The 23,697-nt window shown below is 46.1% G+C and overlaps 1 protein-coding gene across 1 annotated transcript in view; it reads right to left on the reverse strand.

Annotated features, from left to right (window-relative positions):
• ABCG8 (ATP binding cassette subfamily G member 8) overlaps positions 1 to 23,697 on the reverse strand; it is a 288,385-nt gene that overhangs the window by 84,231 nt on the left and 180,457 nt on the right. Inside the window, exons 8-9 of the mRNA XM_069608460.1 lie at positions 19,980 to 20,179; positions 12,098 to 12,174 (exon numbers count right to left, since the gene is read on the reverse strand). Coding sequence (XP_069464561.1) covers positions 12,098 to 12,174; positions 19,980 to 20,179 — 277 coding nt within the window. The remainder of the gene's footprint in view (positions 1 to 12,097; positions 12,175 to 19,979; positions 20,180 to 23,697) is intronic.

Below are 23,697 nucleotides of genomic sequence, written 5' to 3' on the forward strand. Positions count from 1 at the left end.
AGACTCTCTGGCACGTCCCACCTAGGAAGCTTGCTGCAGGGACTAGCAAGGCACACTGTGCGCTGGCTGGGTACCAGTGCTGAAGAGTCCTCTGGATTCGGTATAGTATGATATGATATGACTCATAAAATGCGCCTATACACAATGTGTTTCAAGGTGCAATCAGGCAAGGGAGGGGGAATAGGGGAGGACAAGATAAACAATCTTACTAGGCCTAGTATGATTTAGATTGTGCAAGTGCACAGACTAGAAGTGCAGGGGAGAGTACGGGGAGAAGGGCACCCAGAGCAGTATGGCCCTGAGTTAAGTGCAAGAAAAGCTGGTACTCCAATGTGAATCACCACCAGTAGTGCACGGGAGGCCAGGCAGCAGTGCATGAAGGAAGGCCAGCAGGCAAGTGCAGGGGGACTGGACGGGGGAGGGGGCTGGTGTCCTGTAAGACTCAAGAGTAACACCAAGCAGCCACTCAGTAGAAATGGTGCAGGAGCAAGGGAAGGTTAGCAGGGGAGAGGAAGAGAGAAAGAACAGGAGAACAGGAAGGTCTTAAGGAGCTTTCGGAACTTAAGGAGATCCACTCAAGGCAGAGAGAGGCAGGGAGGCCGTTCCAGAGGGAGGCACCTGCAGAGGAGAGATGTCTACCCCACAATCTCTGCCTAGAGAAGCAGCTCAACCACAGAGGGCTCTAGTAGGAAGGTACTTAGGAATCGAGAGTTGGAGAAAGCGAGGGCCCGGCCCCAGAAAGCCTTGTGAACAATGCAGGTCTTGAACTTCATCCTTGCAGCCACCGGGAGCCAGTGGAGGGATTTCAGGCCGGAGAGATGTGATGGCCAAGGATAAGTCTTTCGGTCCTGTTCTGGATGAGTTGTAGAGGGCGAAGAGTAGTGTTAGGCAGATTTAGAAAGAGGTTGTTGCAGTAGTCCAGCCTAGAGAGAACCAGGGATCTGGAGAGAGTGAGCTTCTGGGGGTAGATGAGAAAAGGGAGAATACCTCCAAGGAGGTGCAGCTGGAAATGGGCCTTTCTGGCAAGGTCCATGATATGTGGAGAGAAGGAGAGATGGGAGTCGAAGATGACCCCAAGGTTTTCTGCTTCACCAGAGGGTGGGGGCAGAGGGCCAGGGATGCTGGCCAGAGGGAGAGGGGAAAAGCGAGAGCAGGTGTGCCAATGAGAAGGATCTCTGTCTTACTGGCAGAACACTGGCAGTGTGGACTCGGTGGGCACGCTCTGGGAAGCCTTTAAGGTGGTGTTGCGGGGTGCTGCCATCGCTAAATCAAAGGGCCTGCAGAGTGGGGTCCTGACAGAGTTAGGGGAGCTGAGGATGAAATGGAAAGGGAACTCAATAGTGGAGGGGGGATGCAGAGCTAGTACTTAAACTACAGCAGCGGTGTGCAGAACTTTGGGAAAGGCTCTGCAACCTTAACTATAAGAAGTATGTTGAGAGGCAGCATGCAGGTGGGGATAAAACGGGCCGCCTCTTAGCGTGGCTATACAAGAGTGAAACCCCTAGGCCCCCGATTAGAACGATAACCAGAGAGGATGGAGAGGTAGCGGACACCCAAGAAGGAGTCAATGAGGCATTCTTGGATTATTACAGGGCACTATATGAGGACAAAGGGGGGGGGGGCAGCCGAGAGGAGATAAGGGAAACTTTAAGAGATATTGATTACCTAAGATTAGTGCCGAAGAAAGAGAAGAGCTGGATGCACCGATTACTTTGGAGGAACTGGATGAGGTGGTGAGGCAGCTGCCCACCAGTAAGACCCCGGGAGCGGACGGACTTCCTAGCGAATTTTATAAAGCATATAGAGAGGAGGTACTCCCCCCATGCTAGAAATGCTTAATGAATAATGAGGTGGGCCAGTTGCCGGAATCGCTTAGAGAAGCGATCATAATACCGCTCCCTAAGCCCAACAAACCAGGGCATAGCTGTGGCTCCTACAGACCCTTGTCAATGCTGAATCAGGACGGCAAGATATTAACGGCGGTAATGGCTAATAGATTGCGGAGAGTTATTAGTAAATTGATACATCCCGACCAAACAGGTTATGTCCCCAACAGGAATATAACCTAAAACCATAGGCGACTCCACTGGGTGGTTGAATGGGGGAGCAAGAGTGAGGGTGAAATGGCGGCTGTGTCCTTAGATGCAGTCAAAGCTTTCGATTCAGTCAGGTGGTCGTGGTTGCTGGAGGCCCTGAGGGAATACGGGATGGGGCCGGGCTACATTAGGTGGACGAAGTTGCTGTACAGTGAGCCGCTAGCTAGGGTTCGTACAGGAGCGGTGATATCCGAGAGGTGGCAACTTAGCAGAGGCATCAGACAAGGGTGCCCCTGGTCCCCGATGTTATATATTCTGGCCCTGGAGTCCCTGGCAGTATACCTTCGGCAACAATATGACATGATAGGCATCGAGGTAGGGGGAGAGAAACACCTAATGCTGTATGCTGACGATTTGCTATTATATTTGAAATATCCGGAGGAAAATCTTCAATATATTCTGGAGGTAATGGAAAGGTATGCGGAACTGTCTGGCATAGCAATGAACCCCCAAAAATCGAGCATATTTGCAGAGGAACCCTTCCGGAGTGGTTGCCAGTGTTGCCGATACCATGGGCGGTTGGTTCCTTCCGCTACCTCGGAATAGATGTGTATCACACGGTAGAGGAGGAACATTTGCATAACACCAAGGTGGCTGTGGGAAAAATCCATAAAAGCATGAAGTTTTGGGAGAAGTTGCCGTTGGCAATGATGGGACGGGGGGCGATGCTTAAAATGGTGGTCCTGCCTAGGCTCTTACATTTTTTCAGCAATATTCCGTATATGATACCTAAGAAGTTTTTTGCCAAGCTGAGTAGTATGTGCAGAGACTTCCTATGGCATGGCACCCGGAATAGAGTGGCGCTATGGAAGTTGCAGAATTTCCATGAGAGGGGGGTATTAATCTGCCTAATTTTGAGGCCTATTATGTAGCTGGTCAGTTGCAGTATGTGGTCAAATGGCTCTCTGATGAGGCAACTCCCGAATTTAGGCTGTTTGGACAGGACTGCACTCCGTTTTACCTGAAGGAAATTATTTGGTTGCCTAGTTCAGAAATGAAGGAGCGCCCGGGAATGATGTTGCTGGGGTGGAAGATGTGGCGTAGAGTATGTCGAATGATGGAGGACCTGTACCCGTGTTCCCCGCAGGTGCCGTTGGTTGCTTTGGCAGGGGAAGACAAGCAACTAAGGATGATAATCAGGACCTACTGGGAGTCGGTCGGGCTGGTTACATTGGGGGATGCTTGGCAAGAGGGGACCATTAGGGATTTTGAAGGACTAGGGGAAGAGGCGGGCTTGCATAGGGGCCAGTATGTCACGTACCTAAGGCTGGTGCAGAATATTCGTAAAATCTGGCCTGAGACTGTATTGGCGGAGGAACCAGACGCCACTATGGGGACAATATATGACATATCAGAAGGGGGCATGAGATCTCTAGATTGTATGAGGTGGTGATGACCCGGGTTGGGAAGGAGTTCACGCATTTGAGATTGGATTGGGAAACAGAGGTGGGAGCGTGCTACGGGATACCACAAGAAGGTGTCAAGAAATGCTAGATTACAACAAATACAGTTGTATATAACGCACAGAGCTTATATGACCCCGATGAGAATATCTAAGTTCGGAAATGCGGGACGACAAGCGTGCCCAAAATGCGACAAGGAAAATGCTGATATGACACACATGTTTTGGTCTTGCCCAGTGATTGAGAGTTTCTGGGGAGAAGTGGCGCAAAAACTAGCGGACAAAGGGGTCACGCTCATTATAGATACGGCCTGGGCCTGCCTGTTGGGAGGGTTTCCCAGACCAGAGAAACTTAAACATGAAGGACTTGGCATATGTGCTCGCAAAACAGAGGATTGCCATGGGATGGAAGCAGTGTCATAAGCCACGGGTGGAGGTATGGTGGCGGGAATTGCAGAAATGGGCGGAGGCTGAAACGGTGGTATGGCAGGAGGCATGTAGCATGAGTGGGGAAGAAGAAGTGGGTACCCTGATGGCATGGAGAGTATTAATAGCAGGACTGTTTGGAACAATAATGGATTCTGCAGACTCAGAAGGAGGTGATACCCTGCCACACGTAGCAGATACGGAAAGTGAAGGACAAACAAGCTCTTGAGGGGGGAGGGATTGGGGGAGCAGTGGTCTTGACTAATTGATGTTCATGTGATTGTTGCAAAAAGCGCTGCCAGTTTGGTTTGTATTGTTTGTTTATTTTAAAAATTAATAAAAACCGTTTAAAAATAAAATCCCTGTCTTACTGGCATTAAGGCAGAGATCATTACAGGTGCACCGTGCCTGAAGAGTGGATAGACCGTCAGGTTGAGCGAGGAGGAGGCCAAAGGTAGCCTGAAAGAGAGCTGCGTGTCATCCACATAACACAGAAAGTTAGAGGAAAAGGTAGAGATCAGCAGGGCCAAAAGGGCCAGGTAGACATTGAAAAGCTAGGGGAGAGGATAGAGCCCTACGGAACACCACATGTGCAGAGAGAGGTGGTGGAGACCCAGCATCCAAGTTGAACCTGGGAAGGTCGGTTCAGGAGGAAAGAGGACAGTCATGCAAATGCCTGCTTCGTAATGCCGAGGGTATCGCGGAGACGAGTGATCAGGATGCTGTGGTTCACAGTGTTGAAAGCAGAGGATAGGTTGTGGAGAAAGAGGACAGAGGGAGAGCTAGAGTCACAGTTAAAGAGCAGATCTTCATGGGTGTTCAGGAGAGGAGTTTCTGTGCCTCAGGCTGCTCTGAAGCCAGACTGATGGTCATGCAGACAACCAACAGCTTCAGAGTGGAGGGTTAGCTGGGAGATAGCCAACCTCTCCAACAGTATGCCCAGGAAAGAAGTGATAGAGATCGCGCAGTAATTTGCCAGAAAGGAGGGGTCTGCAGAAGGCTTATTTAGTAGGAAATCACACAGGAGTGCTTGTGAAGAGAGGAGAAAACACCAGTGGTGAATGAGTGATTGCAGAAATTGGCCAAGGCTGGTGCAAGAGAATCAATGTTGTCCTTAGTGGTCCTGGAAGAACAGGGGCCCACCTGTTTGAATGAGACTTTCATAGACCAGATTTGTCTGGAAAAATCATCAAGTGTGAGAGGAGGGAGGGGGGAGAGAAGGAGAGGAGGGGGGCAGCCAAGGAGGGTCTGCGAGAGGTAGAGGACAGGAGAGGAGAAGAGGCAGAGAATGCAGACAAGATTTCCTGGGTTTAAGTGGTGAAATGAGAGGCCACAGGTGTGCAGAGGGCCTAGGTAGATGTAGACGAGGAAGATACTGCAATCGGATTGGCCAGCTCCTTGCAGATTTTGAAAAGTTTGGACGTGTTGTTAGAGGCCTCAGAGTTGCCGGCTTGAATATGGAGTCTGGACTGTCTTTGGAGTAGGCGGCAGGCCTGTTTATCAAAGGGTGCACCCGAAGCTCCCCATTTCCGTTCAGCTGCTCTGCACTTGTGTTTCAGAGCAGCCAGATCGGAGTCGTACCAAGAGTTGCACTTTTTTGGCAGGCTTCATGCGGATCCTCGTGACAGGGGCAATGATGTCATGGTGTAGGAGATGGAAAGGTGAAGGTTGGAAAGGGCTGTGTCAAGATGGAGTCAGCCGCAGGAGTAGATGCTGGAAAGAAAGTGGAGATATAGGCGGCCACTGACACTAGCTTCATAGGTCGAATGACCGCGATGGAACGTGAAAGTGCTGGGTGGGCCTTTGCAAGGAGACAGGAAGCTTCAAGTGAGAAGAAAGAAGAGAGTGGTCAGTCCAGGAGAGAGGAGTAGTGAGAGGATTTGAGAGGGGATGTTGTTAGGGAGAATTCTCTTATAAGGCTAATTTCCCAAACCTAGTGAGTCCCCCAGCAGCTTTGCTGGATTTTTGGGGTTTGTTTTTTTCTCCTGCTAAGAGTGAGACTCTTTTCCTCCCACTCTTAGGCATGATTTGAGGTATGTCTTTGACTTTTTGTGTGCTTATGGGCTAAGGGGTTTTCTTTCTACTCTATAGGGTATCAACTATTTTTTTTATGTGTGTTACACAGCACCCTCAGTGCAGTAACACAGGGGTGCCATAGTGACCCCCAAACATAGACTCCATACCCTGGGACTGACTACTGTCTCCCAGGGCATGTAAAGTCACCATTGACTTTACTAGTCCTAAATTGTGAACAGAACCAGTACAAACCATCATATTGTGGAAGTACTGGAAGGGGTTAATTATATTGCCCCTGGGTCTGTTTTCAAGAGGGCACTGTCCAGTCCCCCCTTGTCAAGTTTCTGGCTGGTGGCAGTGGTTACCACGTGAAATATTCCACCGGAATATTCCCTATGGGATTTTCCCAGTGATTTTAAACGCACCACTTTTTGGTGCAATGTTAAAGATACCGCCGGTTTATTTATTTAATATTAAATCAACGGTCGGGTCTTTTTGCCAGAACTCTTTTCTAAAATGGCGTTTGTGTCTGTCTCTGTAACTCTGACCAAGGTCGAGCCCTTTGTTCCACTTTTTGGCGTGCTTCTCCACAAAAGCCCTCCAAATGGTGCCACTCTGTCTGGGTTCCACAGGAAGGGTGGAGGGGGGAATTTGCACCCTGGACTGCGTTGCCTCGGCAACCCAAGTGGCACTCTATTCTGACTGGCCCAGTGGTGAGCCACCCGGCTCACCACTTAGCATGTGTGATTGACAGCTAGGCTGATGAATAGGGGTTTTTCTGCATAAAAGCAGGGCCTCTGGGATGCGAACTTCAGAAGTCGTCACATGACCGAAGAATCCGAAGAGGGAAGAAACTGAGCCATCTGCAACGACGACACCACCGGTGAAACCCTGCTGCAACTACCTCACCACTTTCCTGACGACAAGAGAAGATCTTTTGCTGGACGAGTCTTCTTCCTCTGAGCTGGTGGGACCAACCAGTTTGCCCTTTTCACCTTCCAAAGACGTCTCTTGGTCGAATCGCCCGTGCCAAGCACCCCGGCGGCTGGATAGCCAAGCTTCACCACTTTGACCGCGAATAAAAGGAACGCACCTTTCATTGACAAAGTCTGCGGCTGGTTTCATGCCTGTGCAGTGCAACGACTCCACGTTTCCTCCGCGACGAGATCCTCTCTTCCCCTGGTCGAAACAACAAACTGCAACCACTACCAGGAACAACTGCCACCGCTGGAGCCTCCTCTCTGTTTAAGGTACTGTGTCCTGCCTGGCCTCCCTTTCTTCGGTTTGCCCAAGGTGACCCTTAAATCCTTGGCTTGCCAACTGGATTGGCCCCAGACCTTCTAACTTTACCTTCTTGAATCACCCCAACCACTTTTGAACATTCGGCAAAGATTTTTCATGCATTTTTAACCGTGTGATCCTGGGCACATTTCGCTTTGCTCCCTTTAAAGTGGGCCTAGCCTATGAACTTTGGCTCTACAGTATTTACTGCCTTTATTCCCTTGCTGAGAACTCCTAAAAGTGTTGGGACCTGTTTTATTTCTATGCTCTGCCTTTTTCTCTCCCTTTAACTGAACTATTGGAGTGCCATCAGGTTATGCGCTCACATCTGTTTAACAAATCGTGGTGTTTTAACTCTGACTTGTCTGATAGTTATCAAGGGAGGTGTGTATACTTTACTTGACTGTGTTTTAACTTGCTTTTGATTTAGAGTGCTAGTATATTGCCTAAAGTGTGTTTTAAATAAATAATTATATACTTTTTATACAAAGCTCTGGTCAGTGTTTGTTTGCTCTACTGTGTTTTTAGCCCTATTGTGTATACTTTATATACTCCCCTACTCTTCTTGAGAGAGGTCTGACTGCTCAGCCACAGCTACCAGGTAAATCTGGGTGGTACAGACTGCTTATTCCTGCAGTCTTAATCTTTTTGCAGTGTTCCCCAAGGGAACTGCACAGGATTCTGCCTAACAGATGTCTGAAGAGATGAGAGCATCCAAGGTGTGCCTGACAGAGTGAGTTGGACTGGAGGGTAGAATAGAAAGGGACAGATAGACCCTTAGTTTGTTTAAGAGCCCAGGGGAGTCTGGATAGTCCAGGTGGATTTTGAGATCACCAAGCAGGAGAAGTTGGGAGGTAGATGAAAGGAGAGATTAAGTGACGTCAGCCCATTCAGAGACGAAGAGGGTAACCTGGCCAGGTGGCCTGTAGAAAGTGTCCAAGGTCATAGAGAAGCCAGGAGAGATATAAAGCGTGCAGACCAGGCATTCAAAGGAGTGGGTTTGAGTGGGGATGATGGAGGCAGGAATCCACTCAGGAAAGGTCAGGGCCACTCTACCTCTGGGCCTTTTGGGCCTGGCTCAGAGAGGATCTTGTAGCCCTCAGGGAGGAGTGTGTCAAAACTTGTGACAGAGCTGGCCTTAAACCATGTCTCTGTAAGAGCGAGTACATCTAGGTCCAGGAATTCAAGGAGGTGGCAGATGTCAGACTAGTGTTTGACAGCAGAGGGAGAGTTGAGAGTAGTAATGCAGAGCAGGTTACCACTTTTGAAAGACTTCCATGGAGGGGTATAAGGAAGAGGGGTACCCATCAGAAGTGGCAGAGGAGCCTCAGAGGTGAAGGGTGGACTAGGCAGAAGAGCCAAAGAGGTAGTGGAAGGCTAGGGAGCAGGAGAGATGGAGCCTGAGGGTGGAAAGGGAGCCTGGAGAAAGGTAGCTGTCAAGGGGGCCAGAGAAATGGCAGCAGGAATAGCAGGAGAAGGAAGGAAGTTGATGAGGCAAGGGAGGTGCCTATCAAAAAGTAGAAGATTGGGCTGAGGCCCCTGCACCATGATGGTGCCATTTAGATAGACATTAATGATGACTCTGGAGGACTGGAAGTGGCCCAAGATGACCTTGCATCGGGTGCCACCATTAATGGGTGAAGAGGAAGAAGAAGAGCAACCATATGAAGGGTCGATAGGTCGGATGAAGAACGACTAAGAGGATGTCAGTGAGAGTCTCTCTGGAGGAAGCACTGACAATGGTGTCAACGATGGGAAGGCCTGGGTTGGAGACGGGGTGTCCTTCTTAAGCTTCTTCCTACCAGTCTTAGTGAGAAGAGTAGGATAGGAGATAGAAAAGCAGTTAGAGAAGATGGGGGAAATAGGGAGCACCATAGTGGATGTGATAGATGGAGGAGAAGACAGGCGAGAGAGGGAGAAGTGAAAGGAACCCTGCACAGAGCTAGAGCTATGCCTCACAGGGTGCACAGGAAGGGTATAAGGAGGGAGAGGGAGACCAGGGGAAACAACGTTAATTACGGCCACCAGTCTGCAGGGCCCAACAAAAGGACAGGGCGGATCCATGAATCCTTTGATAACTAATAAGGCTGGCCATGGCAGGAGGAAGGTTTTGCCATCCTCCTTCTGAGAGGACTCTTGGCCAACTAAATATGACAGGCGGGACATCGCCTGTAGGCTGTGTCCACCCAGAGTACACAGGTGTATGTTGTGCAGTGAGCATAGGAAAATGTGTCCGGATTAACCCACACATTTTCCAGGGGCTGATCTATCATCATTCAATTTCACATACAAATTTTAAAAAGCCAAGCATGCGCACACCAATCCTGCAGATGGTTGAATTCCTCACAACCAAAACTGTATATTTCCCTTCAGTCCTTGGCTGTGACCCCCCTTAACATTGCAATATCCTGTTCCCCAATCTATGAACACATCTTTTCTCTTATCCTAAATCTAAAACCTGTTTCACAGATGACTTCAGAAACTGCAGCTGAGACCTTTCCCTGCAGAACTATCACATCACTAATTTAGCAGATTTTAACACCTTCACTTTTCACCAGCTGCAATCTTATCGGAGGCCTAGAGACTCTCAACTTCATGCAGCTATTTACTCCCTCAATCAAACTGCAGAACATATCCAAGATCTGATCATCAACAGAGAATGTACAATACAAAGTGCCCGTCTTGGCCTAAACATATGACTTGATCAATCCATGAGTTCATCATATTCTCCTTTCTTTATCCTCCTGCACACAACCATTGCCTCACATCAGGACCATAATTGTCCACCCGATTCTGGAATCATCCATCCCTCGACTTCCCAGTGCTCACCCAGAATCCTGCTGTCCACACATAACCAAACAAATTGCCACAGCCAATGTACCCTCTTTCAAGATTTAGCCTAACACCGTACTTGATGACCCTCATCAGATCTGAAGAGACCATTCCCTCCAGCAGGAAACAGTCTTCCAAATATTCCACACCTCAGTTTGCACAGGGAATATCAGTATATAGATCCACCAAAAGAAAACGGGGACAATCCTGCAATACAGACATAGAAGCTGACTTAACATGAAGATAGGATAGCAAGTTCACTAGTCATTTTACAAGTTTGGATCCCTGCAGGGATATGCAAGTCCTTCATCCTTCCTTGGTAGATATAGATGCATTGAGTATCTTCATGTTGAGTAATAATACCACCTTTTGTTACTGCACATAGAACTAGGATTAATCTGAAATGAAGCTCCATAAAGGCATGTGATATTATTAATTTTAAAATCCAACACACCTGCAATAAGAACAACAAGTCTACAGATAATATACAAAGAGTCTGCTAAGTGGTGGCACCCCAGATATAGTTCAGCCCCATTCAGAAAGTTCAGGACAATCCAAGTCATGAAAAGATCAGTAGTTACCACCCATTACTTGACTTCCTCAAAAAGCTCCAACAAAAATAAAATCTCAATTTTCATAGCAACCAAACCAAAGCATTTAAAACACTATTCACCATAGGTTGATGACCAGGTTCACCACTAGAGCCAGACCCCACATGCTCTTCAATGATAAATCAAAGCACAGGCTGATCTCCTCTACCCGACTTGAAACACTCAACTATGCCTTGGTCTCTTAGCCACCAACTATGCCTTGGTCTCTTAGCCACCAACTATTCCTTGGTCTCTTAGCCACTTAGTAGATGCATGCTCTCATCATGCCACTACTAAAAAAAAGCCTGCACTTAGCCCTAATGATGACAGAATCTTTTGAACAAATTCCCTTGTCCATCCAACCTTCTCCAATGGGTTATCACGGCAGAATCCTTTAAAACAATAAAACAACCTCTCAGATTTACCCCAAGGCACAGGAATTTAGGCATCGAACGTTGAGCTCCTTAGAATGGAATCTGACAAAATTAGCATTGCAGCACTTAACTTATTGGACCACTGGGTTGCCTCCAGTATCATCAGCCATGCCATTCTCCTTTACCTGCGCTGACACATCACTATCGTAAACAAATTCTCTGCCTAGGGCCATTAACATACCGCCTTTCCGGTTTTAACCCCAACAGGTGGCCTGCGAATAGCCCCATATCATCGCTCTTTCTCCTTTGAATTTCTCTGCCCCCTTTTTCCAAACATCCTCCTATAGATGTGCAGATGCCACACAGATAAGGCGTGTTCTTGTGAATTATATTGACATTTTGACATGATGCATATCCAACTCCAGGCCTGCCCCAAAGCAGTTTCCCCTCTGAATATGTTAAAGCCACCTGACACTCAGCCTAAAATCGAACCCTCATCTTCCTCTACCACATGGTCCTGTGCCTACATATTCAAGGGGGCGGGCGGAGGTCAGCTGAGGAGTAAAGCACAGATCATGTCAAAGATGTGCTCATGTGAAATCATGTGAATTAGGTTCTTGCACGTATTTCAAGAAATGTGATTATCTAATACAAAGGTCAGACATCTTTGGCTCTCCAGATATTTTGGAATACACCTTGCGCCTAGCCTAGCCACTATTGTCAATGTAAGGGATCATAAGAGCCGTAGTCCAAAACATATCGAGGGCTGCAGATTGAAGACCCCAGGCCTCATATACATTGCATGTATTTGTCGACATCTGTATGATTTGACGCTGTTGTTGGAACATGCAATTCCTTTTTGTGAGCTACTGGTATTCAGGTGTGAGTCTGCAGAGGTAGCAAAAAAAGAACAGCACAAAATACTATAGGACAATTACAAAGATGCTCCTCTAATGTATCTTAGAATCAGAAATACGTACGATACTGTAGTCACGAACAGCAGCAGTTCCACAGGGACAGCATTAGTTGATAAGACACCTTTGGCAGTGGCTAAATGAATTTTATAACACACACATTTACCTTTGCAAAGAAATATGGGGTCACTGAATAGATTCCATCTTCTAGTTCATGATAAAGCATTGCTCTTTCGGAGTGGCCTACAAGGCAAAAACAGGGGCATCTCATAAAAATGCAACCAAGTGTACTGCTACACCAATGCAATGGCTTTTATTCCCTGAAGACAGACATCTAAATCAGAAAAGGGATTCAATCTATACATATATATATATCATATACGAACATTCTCTTGTTGGCTTTGTCCTTAATGCGAGTACAAATCTCCTGCCACAGGAAGAAAGCATGTTATTGCTGGCTACACAAATGCCTGCCTAACTCCTGCATCACCATGCAAGGACACTCTTAGAGTGGACTTTGCCCTCAACGCCAGTAAAACATACAATGCTACAGTAAGGAGACATTTTCTTGGTTGGATGCACAAATGCCTCCACCCACCATGTAAGAACACACATCATAGTGGTCTTGCCCCCTATGTGAGTAGAAAATGCCATTCCAAAGAAAATGGAATGTACAGTCTGCCTGCCCCCTTGTGCTATAAACCCCCATCCCCAACACTGTTGCATGTAATAACATTCATCAAGTTGACTTTGCCCACAAATAAAGTAAAATATGTATGAAAACATCTATGTTCCCAATTCCCGTTGTCTGGGCTCCAAGCTTGCACACATACATTCATAACCATTCACCCCACCAGTCACTCACCCAGTGGCGGCTGCTGAAAGTTTTATTTTTTAATTGAAAGGGCATAAACATGTCCCTCCTAGAGTGACTGAGCGTAGCATGGGGGCCCAAGCCATCCAAAGGGTTTTTTTTGGGTGCCCCAAGATAAATGTTTGAATAATGGGTTTAAATGGTGCATTATACAGCACGCTTCTGAGAATAATTACCACCAATCCAGAAATCCAATACATGCAAGTCACCAACAGAGCACAGGAACAATAATGTGTTAAATAATGTAATGCTTTGCTATTAAAAATGCTATGCCACAGTGAAAACATGTCCAACTGGCTGCACAATGTTGGCTAGTCCAGAAACATAATGCATAGTTAATAAACATATTACAGTAAAACATGCCGTGCCACACTAAGACATACCTAGACTGGTTGCACCAAAATGCCAGTTGAACAAATGACACTTATCATGTTTATTTTTATCACAGATACCAAGAAAAATATACAATGCCACAATAAGAAACGGCTAGAGCAGCTGCACCCAAATGCCAGTCTACCCAGGTAATTACACTTATCAGGACTGCTTTTTCAGAGTTGCCCATTAAAGGACATCAAGCCACAGTAAGACATGACTAGACTGGCAAGATGGGGGATGCGGGGTCCAAGCTATGCCGATGCTAGTTCCCTATAGAGCCTGCCATCAGGTTTGATATAGTGTGTAACTGATAGTGTTTTACATTTAGCTTTTAAAAAACGATCCATATTTAGCTGTTCCGCATATCACTACTAACATATAGATTATGTCACATGAGCACTATGTTGCTACCAGGACACACCAATGTGAGATTGTGGATAAATAGGAGAGAAAAAGATTGTGACAGGATTCCATCTGTGATGGAGTAGTCTCAGATTTTTGTATCCCAAAATTATGTTGGTAATTCCGCCTGTGAGAATAAATTCTGCTAATCAGACCCCACCTCCATAATGCTCCATGAGCCTGTCAAAAACACCTCTCAGCAGCTGCCTTGTAGTTTGGCAACATGCAGTTACAAAGTAACATGTTAATTCCTGCAAACAAACTAGTGGAACCCAAAGTTCCAACAGCTAGTGACTGTCTTTAAACGTGGCCAGCCCTGATCCAAATTATATCATTGTGCACTCCCAAAAGGCTTGCTGGCAAGCTAATAGCTAAATATAAGTAATATCGAATTTTGACAGGTGGCCTCTCGGAATCTACAATTATATTGGCCAAACCCTTTTGGTGTCATTGTATTGCCAGCTTGGTTTCCAGTGATTCTTTCTGCCAGGGCGTTCTGTGTATTCATTGTCTGGGACTAGTTCTCTCTGGGATGACTTGTCACCTTCAGAAGTACTCGATTTGCCACAGTGGGGCAGAGGGGGGACATGTGCTTCAAAGGGCAGACTCTACCAGCAAGAGGGAAGCCGAACCTGGGCGACAATTACTATAGACTCTTTGAAGTAGGCAGACAGGGACGAAAGTGGAGTTATAGCCAGAAGAGGAGTTTTAGTCCGGAGAAGGGTCCCAACATCTTGGAATCTCCCATGGCTTCCTCTAGCCCCTTCCTACTTCCTACAGACAAAGCACTTTAGGACTGACATCCCCAGAAAAATAGACTGATCAAAGCAGCCAGGATTAGGCCCTTACAGAAGGCTTGAAATTGACACCATGACAGATTGAGCGACCTCTTTACATGAATTATGTTTGGACCTCAGAAGAGAGAAGGATTTCACTTACACCGCTCTCAGCATCTAAAAATCATCAAAAAAGGTAGCAGGCTCCCCTCTCCAGAAAGAACATGACATGATAACCTGTTCTGTGTTTTTTTTCCCACTTTAAGAGTTTGCAGCCATTGCGTTTTGCTCACTGTACCTTTCACAGATGGGAAATACCCATTTGCATATCAGTCTTTGTCCTGCCCACATGGGCAGTCCAGCACTGAAATGCTATGGCAATTCCCTTCAGAACAAGAGTTCCAACAGCAACCCCATACACTTGTTTCAGTCTCGTTGGGCCTCATCAGTGAGGTTGAGCTGGGGGTCCACGTCTGGGTTCCCCCAGGTAACTCGGGGTGACCAACTCAAAGTTCCTTACAAACATTTTAAAAAAAGGTAGCAGGCCTCCCTCTCCAGAAAGAACATGGCATGATAACCTGTTCTGTGTTTTTTTCCCACTTTGAGAGTTTGCAGCCATCGCTTTTTGCTCACTGTACCTTTCACAGATGGGAAATACCATTTGCATATCAGTCTTTGTCCTGTCCACATGGGCAGTCCGGCACTGAAATGCTACGGCAATTCCCTTCTGAACAAGAATTCCAACAGCAACTCCATACACATGTTTCAGCCTTCTTGGGCCTCATCAGAGAGGTTGAGCTGTGCCTCTCTGAGCACAGTGAGCAGGGGGTCCACGTTTGGGTTCCCAAATGGTAACTCAGGGTGACCAACCGCAAGTTCCTTGCAAAAAATCTTCAAAAGAGGTAGCAGGCGCCCCTCTCCAGAAAGAACATGGCATGATAAGAGGTAGCAGGCGCCTCTCTCCAGAAAGAACATGGCATGATAACCTGTTCTGTGTTTTTTTTTCCACTTTGAGAGTTTGCAGCCATCGCTTTTTGCTCACTGTATTTTCCACAGATGGGAAATACCATTTGCATATCAGTCTTTGTCCCGCCCACATGGGCAGTCCAGCACTGAAATGCTACGGCAATTCCCTTCTGAACTGGAGTTCCAACAGCAACCCCATACACGTGTTTCAGCGTTCTTGGGCTTCATCAGTGAGGTGGAGCTGTGCCTCTCTGAGCACAGTGAACAGGGGGTCCACGTCTGGGTTCCCCCAGGTAACTCAGGGTGACCAACCCCAAGTTCCGTGCAAAAAATCTTCAAAAAAGGTAGCAGGCGCCCCTCTCCAGAAAGAACATGGCATGATAACCTGTTTTGTGGTTTTATCCCACTTTGAGAGTTTGCAGCCATCGCTTTTTGCTCACTGTACCTTTCACAGATGAGAAATTTCTATTTGCATGTCAGTCTGTGTCCTGCCCACATGGGAAGTTCAGCACTAAAATGCTATGGCAATTCCCTTCTAAACAAGAGTTCCAAAAGGTGTCTAGTCAAAGGATCGAATCCAAAGGGTCGACAGGTCAAAGGATCGAATTTTTTTTAAAATGATATATTTTTTCCGGGTTTTCGTTTAGGGAAAAAAGTTTTTTTTAGCAAAAAAAGGGGGTTGGGGTGAACCCCTCCCCCCCCCAAAAAATGTGAAAAAATAAAAATAAAAATTCGATCCTTTGACCTGTCGATGCTTTGGTGTCGATCCTTTGACCTCTTGACCCTTTTACTGTCGATCCTTTGACCTACAACCGTTCGAACAGCTACCCCATACATGTGTTTCAGCCTTTTTGGGCCTCCTCAGTGAGGTGGAGCTGTGCTTCTCTGAGCACAGTGAGCAGGGGGTCCATGTCTGGGTTCCCCCAAGTAACTCAGGGTGACCAACCCCAAGTTTCTTGCAAAGAATCTTCAAAAAAGGTAGCAGGCGGCCCTCCCCTGAAAGAACATGGCATGATAACTTGTTCTGTGGTTTCTCCCCACTTTGAGAGTTCGCAGCCATCGCTTTTTGCTCACTGTACCTTTCACAGATGCAAAATAACCATTTGCATATCAGTCTTTGTCATGCCTACATGGGCAGTCCAGCATTGAAATACTATTGCAATTCCCTTCTGAACAAGAGTTCCAACAGCAACCCCATACACGTATTTTTGCCTTGTTGGATTTCATCAGTGAGGTGGAGCTGTGCCTCTGTCAGCCTCTAGTCTGCCCAAAGTCCTCTGCCATAGAGGTGAAGATAAAGGCTGCAAGGAGGGAGACCGCCCCTTCCCTACCCATCTCAGAGCAACATTTGGGATGAACTGTTCTGTGGACAAAGTCTACCTGCTGCCAGAACACTGGAAACAGGATCCTGCTCGTTTGAGTTGACAGCCCCTGCAAGTGATCTCTGGCAACTTTCCTAGCTGGCTGGGAAGGATAAAACAAGGACTCCCCTTATCCATGGATGCCCTGGACAGTGCCCCCCAGCAAATCAGGAGTCAAGGAACATCTCTGGACGCTGTTCCATGCCTCAGTCTGCTTTCAAGCTGATTTGACAGATTTTTAGCTTTTTTCAAGCCGCTGCGGGCCAACCAGTGCTGCTTATTACAAAACCTGACCATCACCTGACTGTTCTTTACCTGGTTCAAGCTGTTGATCGCTGAAGAGCCATATCGCATCACTTGACTATCTCGAGCCATCTAAAACATCTTGATGTGCTTGATCTATTGAGAACCACCGACTTGACCATCTCAGTGCCGAATGACCCACTTTAAAGCGCCTATTAGCCTCAATGCTGTCGAGCCTTAATAAAAAGCCTAAAAGGTATGTCTCCCTGGCCTCCCTTAAAGGGTGATGTGCCCATGAGCGGATTGCACTATGTTGGCAGGTCAAATTGCAAAATGAAGAAGAGAATTTCTGAACACAAAGGCAGGATCAAGAACAGTAAACAGGCATAACCTTTGCTGCAACTCATTGACAAGCTGCTTTGTAGGTAGGCATAGCATTTTTCTATATTGTATGTAAAATGAAACATGCCCTACTGCCTCTGGCAGACTGTCAGTCCCCAACAGAGCATGGGGAGTTCTTTACTTTTTTGAAACCTTCTCATCCAACCCACATTAGTAGCAGTATGTTCTACTATGTCTATTGTTGGTCAGGGAAAGTTAAGAAAAATAAAACATGGATCAGCCCTCTGCAGTTCAGTGCGGCGAGCTATGTTTCATTTTTTACTAATCCTCGTCTTCTGCACTAGAAATAACACTCTGCCCAGCACTAATCATCTGGGTCAAATGGGTCCTGAACTCGCAAACAATTGCCAACACAAGACTGAAGTGGGATTTGGGAGCCCAAAGTGACTGTTAAATATCTACAGGTTGCCCGTACTTCTAAGAGGCAGGAAGGGGAGAACCTTCCAGTATTTTCTACCGAGATCTTAAGAATTAATGCTGTGACTAACATTAAAATTGGTAACTATCCCGAAACTGGCCACTGTTTATTTTGTATTTAAGTGATTGTATAAGCGCTGTACATAGTTTAAGAAAATCGACCAAAAATACATAACTAAAACAGGATGTAACCAACATGAATTAACAATCTTAAAATGTAGAGGAAGAAAGCAAATAAGTTTTAAGGGGAGAACTAAAGGAAGAAAAAGCAGAGGTTGAATAAAGGGAGGAAGTTAGAGTGTTCCAAAGTTTAGGAGGAAGAGGAGACAAAATAGCAGATGCAAGACTGGGCACAAGGAGAACAGAAACACACAAAATATGGATGATGAGACTGTGAGCGAGATGCAGTGTATGCCAAAAGGAATGATGAAGACAAATGATGAACAATAAGAGAGACCCAATGTATACGCTTAAAAACAATACAAGACAAAGAAACTGAAGACAAGCAGAGGAGTGAAAGCCTAAATAGTTTAGTGACGGTGAAATAGAGAAACAAGCCAAAAGTTAAAATAACAATTTAATGGCAGATTTGAAAAGCAATTACAGGGGAGAAAGAATGTAGGCTCCTAGATGAAGATGGAGGGAAGAGAAATAGTCAAGTCGAGAGATATTTAGAGAAAGAATAAGAATCTTTGTAGCTAACAAAATAAGAAAAAGACATAAAGACCTGATAACTACAGGGTCAAGCCACATATGAGAAAAGGTTAGGGATGGAGTTAAAATGATTTCAAGATTACATGCAGAAGACACGAAGGAAAGAACATCCACACGAAAATTCAAAAGAGGCAACAACGGATAACCTGAGGAGAAGGAGTAGGTGAAAAAAGAAGTTAAGTCTTGGAAGAAATACAATCAAGGGAATGTACAAGAATCCAAGACTTGATACCTAACGGACACCCAGAAATAGAAGAGTGAATATCTCAGAAAAGAGGAAAAGAAATGCAGATCTGGGTATCATCAGCATAGAAATGACACTATATACCAAAACACTGAACAATAGAAGAAAGAGTGATAGTGTAGAGGGTAAATAGAGGAGGCCCGAACACTAAGCCTTGGGGAACACCATAACGTAAGGGAGAAATGGTGGAGTGAATACCAAACCAGGGCATAAAATATGACTGGTCAGAAGGATACAAAGAAACCCATGAAAGAAGCATACTAGAAATTACAAGAGACACAAGAGAAGAGCACGGGATAGAATGAGCCACTGTGTTAAATACTGAAGTGAAGACAGCTTAGAGCTTTGGGAGAAAGGTAGGACTTTGGTGCCATGAAGAAGAGCTGATTTGGCTAATTGAAAAGGCTGAAAACCAAATTGAAAAAATGAAGAGAGTTAGTTAAGATATTGAGAAAGTTGAGAGTAAACCACCTGTCCCAGAGGTCTAGATAGAAAATGAAGAAGAGAAATATTTTGAAAATGTAAGGGAAGATTTTTTTAAGGATAGGAAAATAGTTTCATGCTCGGAAGACAGAAAAGAAGCTCAAGAAAAAAGAGAGAGGCATTAAATAATAACTTCAAATAAGGAAGGAGACGGGAATGCAGTAAGGAAGACAGAATAGAATGCACAGGATCAAGAAAAGCTACATCCACAAATGTGGGATATTTGTATTTTATTTTCTTTGAGGGTACTATTTGTGGAGTGTGTGTTTCATTTTACATATGCTTTGTATGTGGATGTTTATATGACTTACAGCAGGTCGCAGATCCCCTACTTACTAGTCACTAGCAACAACCCCCGCAAGATTAGATGTTTTGAAGTGAGCAACTTTACTTTTATCTTGAATTTGTTTCTTTCCAATTTTCTGTGAGTATAGGTTTTGGAGATTCCTTTTTGGGTGAAATAAATGCATCTTGCATCACAGTAGTAGGGCTTCCTTACAATATTGTATTGGACTGCTACCATAAAGTTTAGCACCATATCTATCTACATTGACATTTCTGAATTCAGACAGATCCTACTATGTTGAAACATGAAGTATGGCCATGGAAATGTGACTATATCACAGGAAGTACGAGAATATGAATTAAAATATGTTTTGGAAAATAATCATTACCTATTACCTAAACTAAATATTAAAATTAACCAAAATTGATCCGTATTTATAACATCCATTGCAAAAACTGTTGTTTGAGCAGCCATTTTGGCGGGCCAAATCATATTCTGTACTTACACTTTGCCACAACATCTAAAACCACGGCAAATGGTGGTATGGAGCCTTTCATGAACAGCAGAGCTATAGTGTCCTGGATAGAGAGTTTGTTGCCTCCTTGTCCATAATATAAAAACCCAATTAATAAGGACATCAGCAGGGCTTCAAATCCGTGGATCAGTAGGGTCGAAAGGTCTCTGAAGTCATTGGAGACTTGCCGTCTAGGAAAAAGAACAACAAACAGCCTATTAAATATGGGCGATTGCTCATATTGTCCAAAACTGTATGTTTTATTTTAACATAATTTTAGCATGGCAAAAAACTCAACAAATAAGGGAATGCATGGAAAGTGTTTCTACACTGTTTAACTTGATCATTACATGTTATCACAGTGACCCAAGATGTTTTCTATACATTATGGTTCGATGTGTTATCTCCAAGACACAGAGGGATGTGATTCTCGGATATCTCTGTATCTTTTCGAATGTTTGCAAGAATAGAACCATTTTTTAAGTAGTATGCTAATGTGGTAAACACAATTATGATCCACCTTACATACTCCCACTGAACCATGATATGCTATGGAACAATAGAAACATAAATTCAGTCCAGAAAAGAATCTGTTGGCTGAAAATAACCATTCTGCCGGGAAGACCCTTTCAGTGTGGTAATCATGGCTGCAACAGCACATTAAAACTGGCAACAAGTTATTATAGAAGGTGGAGTTTACTGCCGGCTGTAAAGTAAAAAAAAAACTGAAGTACCACTGCATTGAATGATTTTACCCTAATTTCCCACAGCTAAACAAACCCCACTGGGTGCAAAAATGTACGAAAGTGTGACACAATAAGGACGGCCTTAAATGATATCCAAATTGCAGTGCGGCAGTCTGAGAACCTGCATTCAAAACCACTGTTCTGTCATTATCTGAATGTATGGCAACCACAACTCACCTCAGGTAGTGGAAGGTTCTGAGTTTGGTCGTTTGAGGTTTTGGTTATTAGGTGGCACTGGCCACCTATTAAGCCGAAACTATTGATATAGGAGTACAAGATATAGGAGAAATGGCATGTGAGGAGAGAAACACAGTCTGCTGATGTTTTTTGGTTATTTGTCTTCCCAGTCAATGCCCATTGCCATGCGAAGGCCTATGTGACTTCCTTCTACATCCTTACCCTTCTCCTCCCAAACTACCCCCTTTGCAGACTCTTTTACTGTGTTGTTAATCATCTGCATATATCACAGACTCATCACCAAGAGGGAAACAGGGAAATGAAGCATATGCTTACAGGGGTTAATCATTGACTCCCATCTGTGAGGTCCCTGCACATCATCCCTGGAAACCGGCACTGGCAGATGAAGACCTGTTCGTTCGTTCGTTTGTTGAACTCAAATATCTTTTTTTACCATGTTTAGGAACTGTGGATCAAGCAGCGATAAATTGCTTCAATCTCTATCACAAGTAGCCTCCCCACAAGGCACTTAAAAGGAGGTGCAAGGGGAAGGTCTATCATCAAGGCATGTGTTCTGGGTCACAAAGAAAGTACACACACACACAACACTCCCACACCCACAAACACAGACATTGACTGCCTCACACACACTGCACACTCACATTACCCCCTCACACAATAACCCCACCCACACTGATTGCTCCCTAACAAATTGCTCTCTCTCACACACCCACACATAACCTGCCCCCCACACACAACATTGTCCCCACCCACTCACACTGCCCCAACACTTTCCCTCTCCATACATACTGCCCCTCTACAAATCCACTGCCCCATACACACATCCCCCACTATATAGACTGCTCCCACACACACACTACTCGCACAGCCCAGCACACTGCCCTCCCACATACACACATACTGCACATAATGCCACCACATTACTTGCGACCCACGCTGGTCCCCACACACACCACCTGCCCCACACAATCACTGCCCCATGACACACTGTGACCAGCCCACAGACACTGCCCACATGTATTAGTGCTGTCTCCAGGTACACTGCCCACTCACCGCTCCCCACATGCACTCTGTCCCCACACAAACGCACACGTGCACACAGACATACAAACTGACCTCAAAACACTGACCCTTTCCACACTCTCACATTGCTCCCACACACTGTTCCTACACACCCACATAATGCCCCATCCACACTCAGTCCACACATGCACTGCTCCCCCACACACACTGACCCCTGTGATAATTTGGATGGTGTCACTTCTCTCCAGAGGGGAGCACCTTTCCATGACGCTAGTGCAGTGCAACTGCTAACCAATAGTTCCCCTAGGGATGGTAATCTGCAGGAGGATCTCATACAGGGAACTGCCCCTCCTGGGAGTAAGGAAGTGAGTCTGTGACATGGCTGCTTTAACTCCCGACCCCATAGGGTAACACCAACACCAAAACCTTCTCTACCTATAATACAGTCTGAAACGACCTCGGTGGTAGCCATGCCGCTATTGGCGGCATGGCTGCCGCCGAAATCGCGTCCGGCTCCACAGAATGAGGAATTACCGGGCCATTCCGAGTTCGGAAGGCCTGGTAATTCCTCCCTCCAAGGAACCGGACCCGGTCCTTCCCCATTCCCATTTCAGCCCCCATAGGGCTGAATGGGAATGGGAGAGGGAGCAAACAGCGGGCCATTACGAGTTGGCCCGTTGTTTGCTCCCTCTTCCCCTCGCTGGACCCGGTAAGCACGCCTGGTTTGACCAGGCGTTACTTCCTGGGTCCCGCGAAGGGACCTCGTAATGAGGCGGTACGGGGTAAACGGTGCTGGCACCTTTTACGGCGCTGTTAACCCCATACCACCAGGGTCGTAATGAGGCCCACTGTGTTTTGGTAAAGTGTCTGACAATCTCACTGTAATGAGTACAGGGACGAAGAAGATCCCGCGCATGTGGCCATCAACTAGGAAGAGTGTTCCACTAACGTCAATTGAACTGATTTTATGCTGGGGCCGTCCCTCCTATTTAAACTCAACAGTAAAGAAGAACTTGGTTCTGTTCTGAATCCAGAAGTAGAGAGGCATGGAGGAGGTCTCGAGAGAAACACAGAAGAAAAGGATGAGAAAGTCCTGAGAAGAAGACCAACATGCAGGGTGTGATTTGACAGAACACAGAAGCATGTGGTGAAGGTCGGCAGGGTCTTGGCAGTAGCAGCAATAGCAGTAGAAAGTGGAAACCGGAGGGCGATCGAGAAACCAGGGAAAGGCGAGACCGTTCCAGTGACCTACCAGCCCGGGAGAAGGAGCTCGGTCGATGCAAAGGTGAACCTATCAAGAAGAGGTCTAGTGAAGCCAAAAAGACTGAGCGTTGGACACCGAGAGAGTACCGCCATAGTCGAAAGAGGGCCAACACAGTGAAAACCAAGAGGAGGTGTGGTGGTGGTGTGACCTGTGGTAGGTGGACCGTGCGGTCTGAGAACGGCACCAAAACCCAGAGAACAGGCCTACTGTGGAGCCGCGTAAGCGACTATACAAGAAACGTCCACAAATACAAACAACACACTACCTGGAAAGGCTAGGTAGTCGGGTCTGCAAAGAATATGCAAATTACCCATAGGCAAGGGCTGTGAAATTAAGCTGGCCCCAATGAAAGGGGAAGAAAGAAAGTCAACATCACGGAACAGACCAAGGCAGAACCAGTGAAACGCTCCTCACCCATAACAGCTAACGGGAACAGGAGGACTTTGGGAGGAAGCAGTACGATCTGTAAGTGAAACTT

This window comes from Ambystoma mexicanum, chromosome 4q, assembly GCF_040938575.1.
Source record: "Ambystoma mexicanum isolate Mex_15411 chromosome 4q, UKY_AmexF1_1, whole genome shotgun sequence".
NCBI lineage: Eukaryota > Metazoa > Chordata > Amphibia > Caudata > Ambystomatidae > Ambystoma > Ambystoma mexicanum.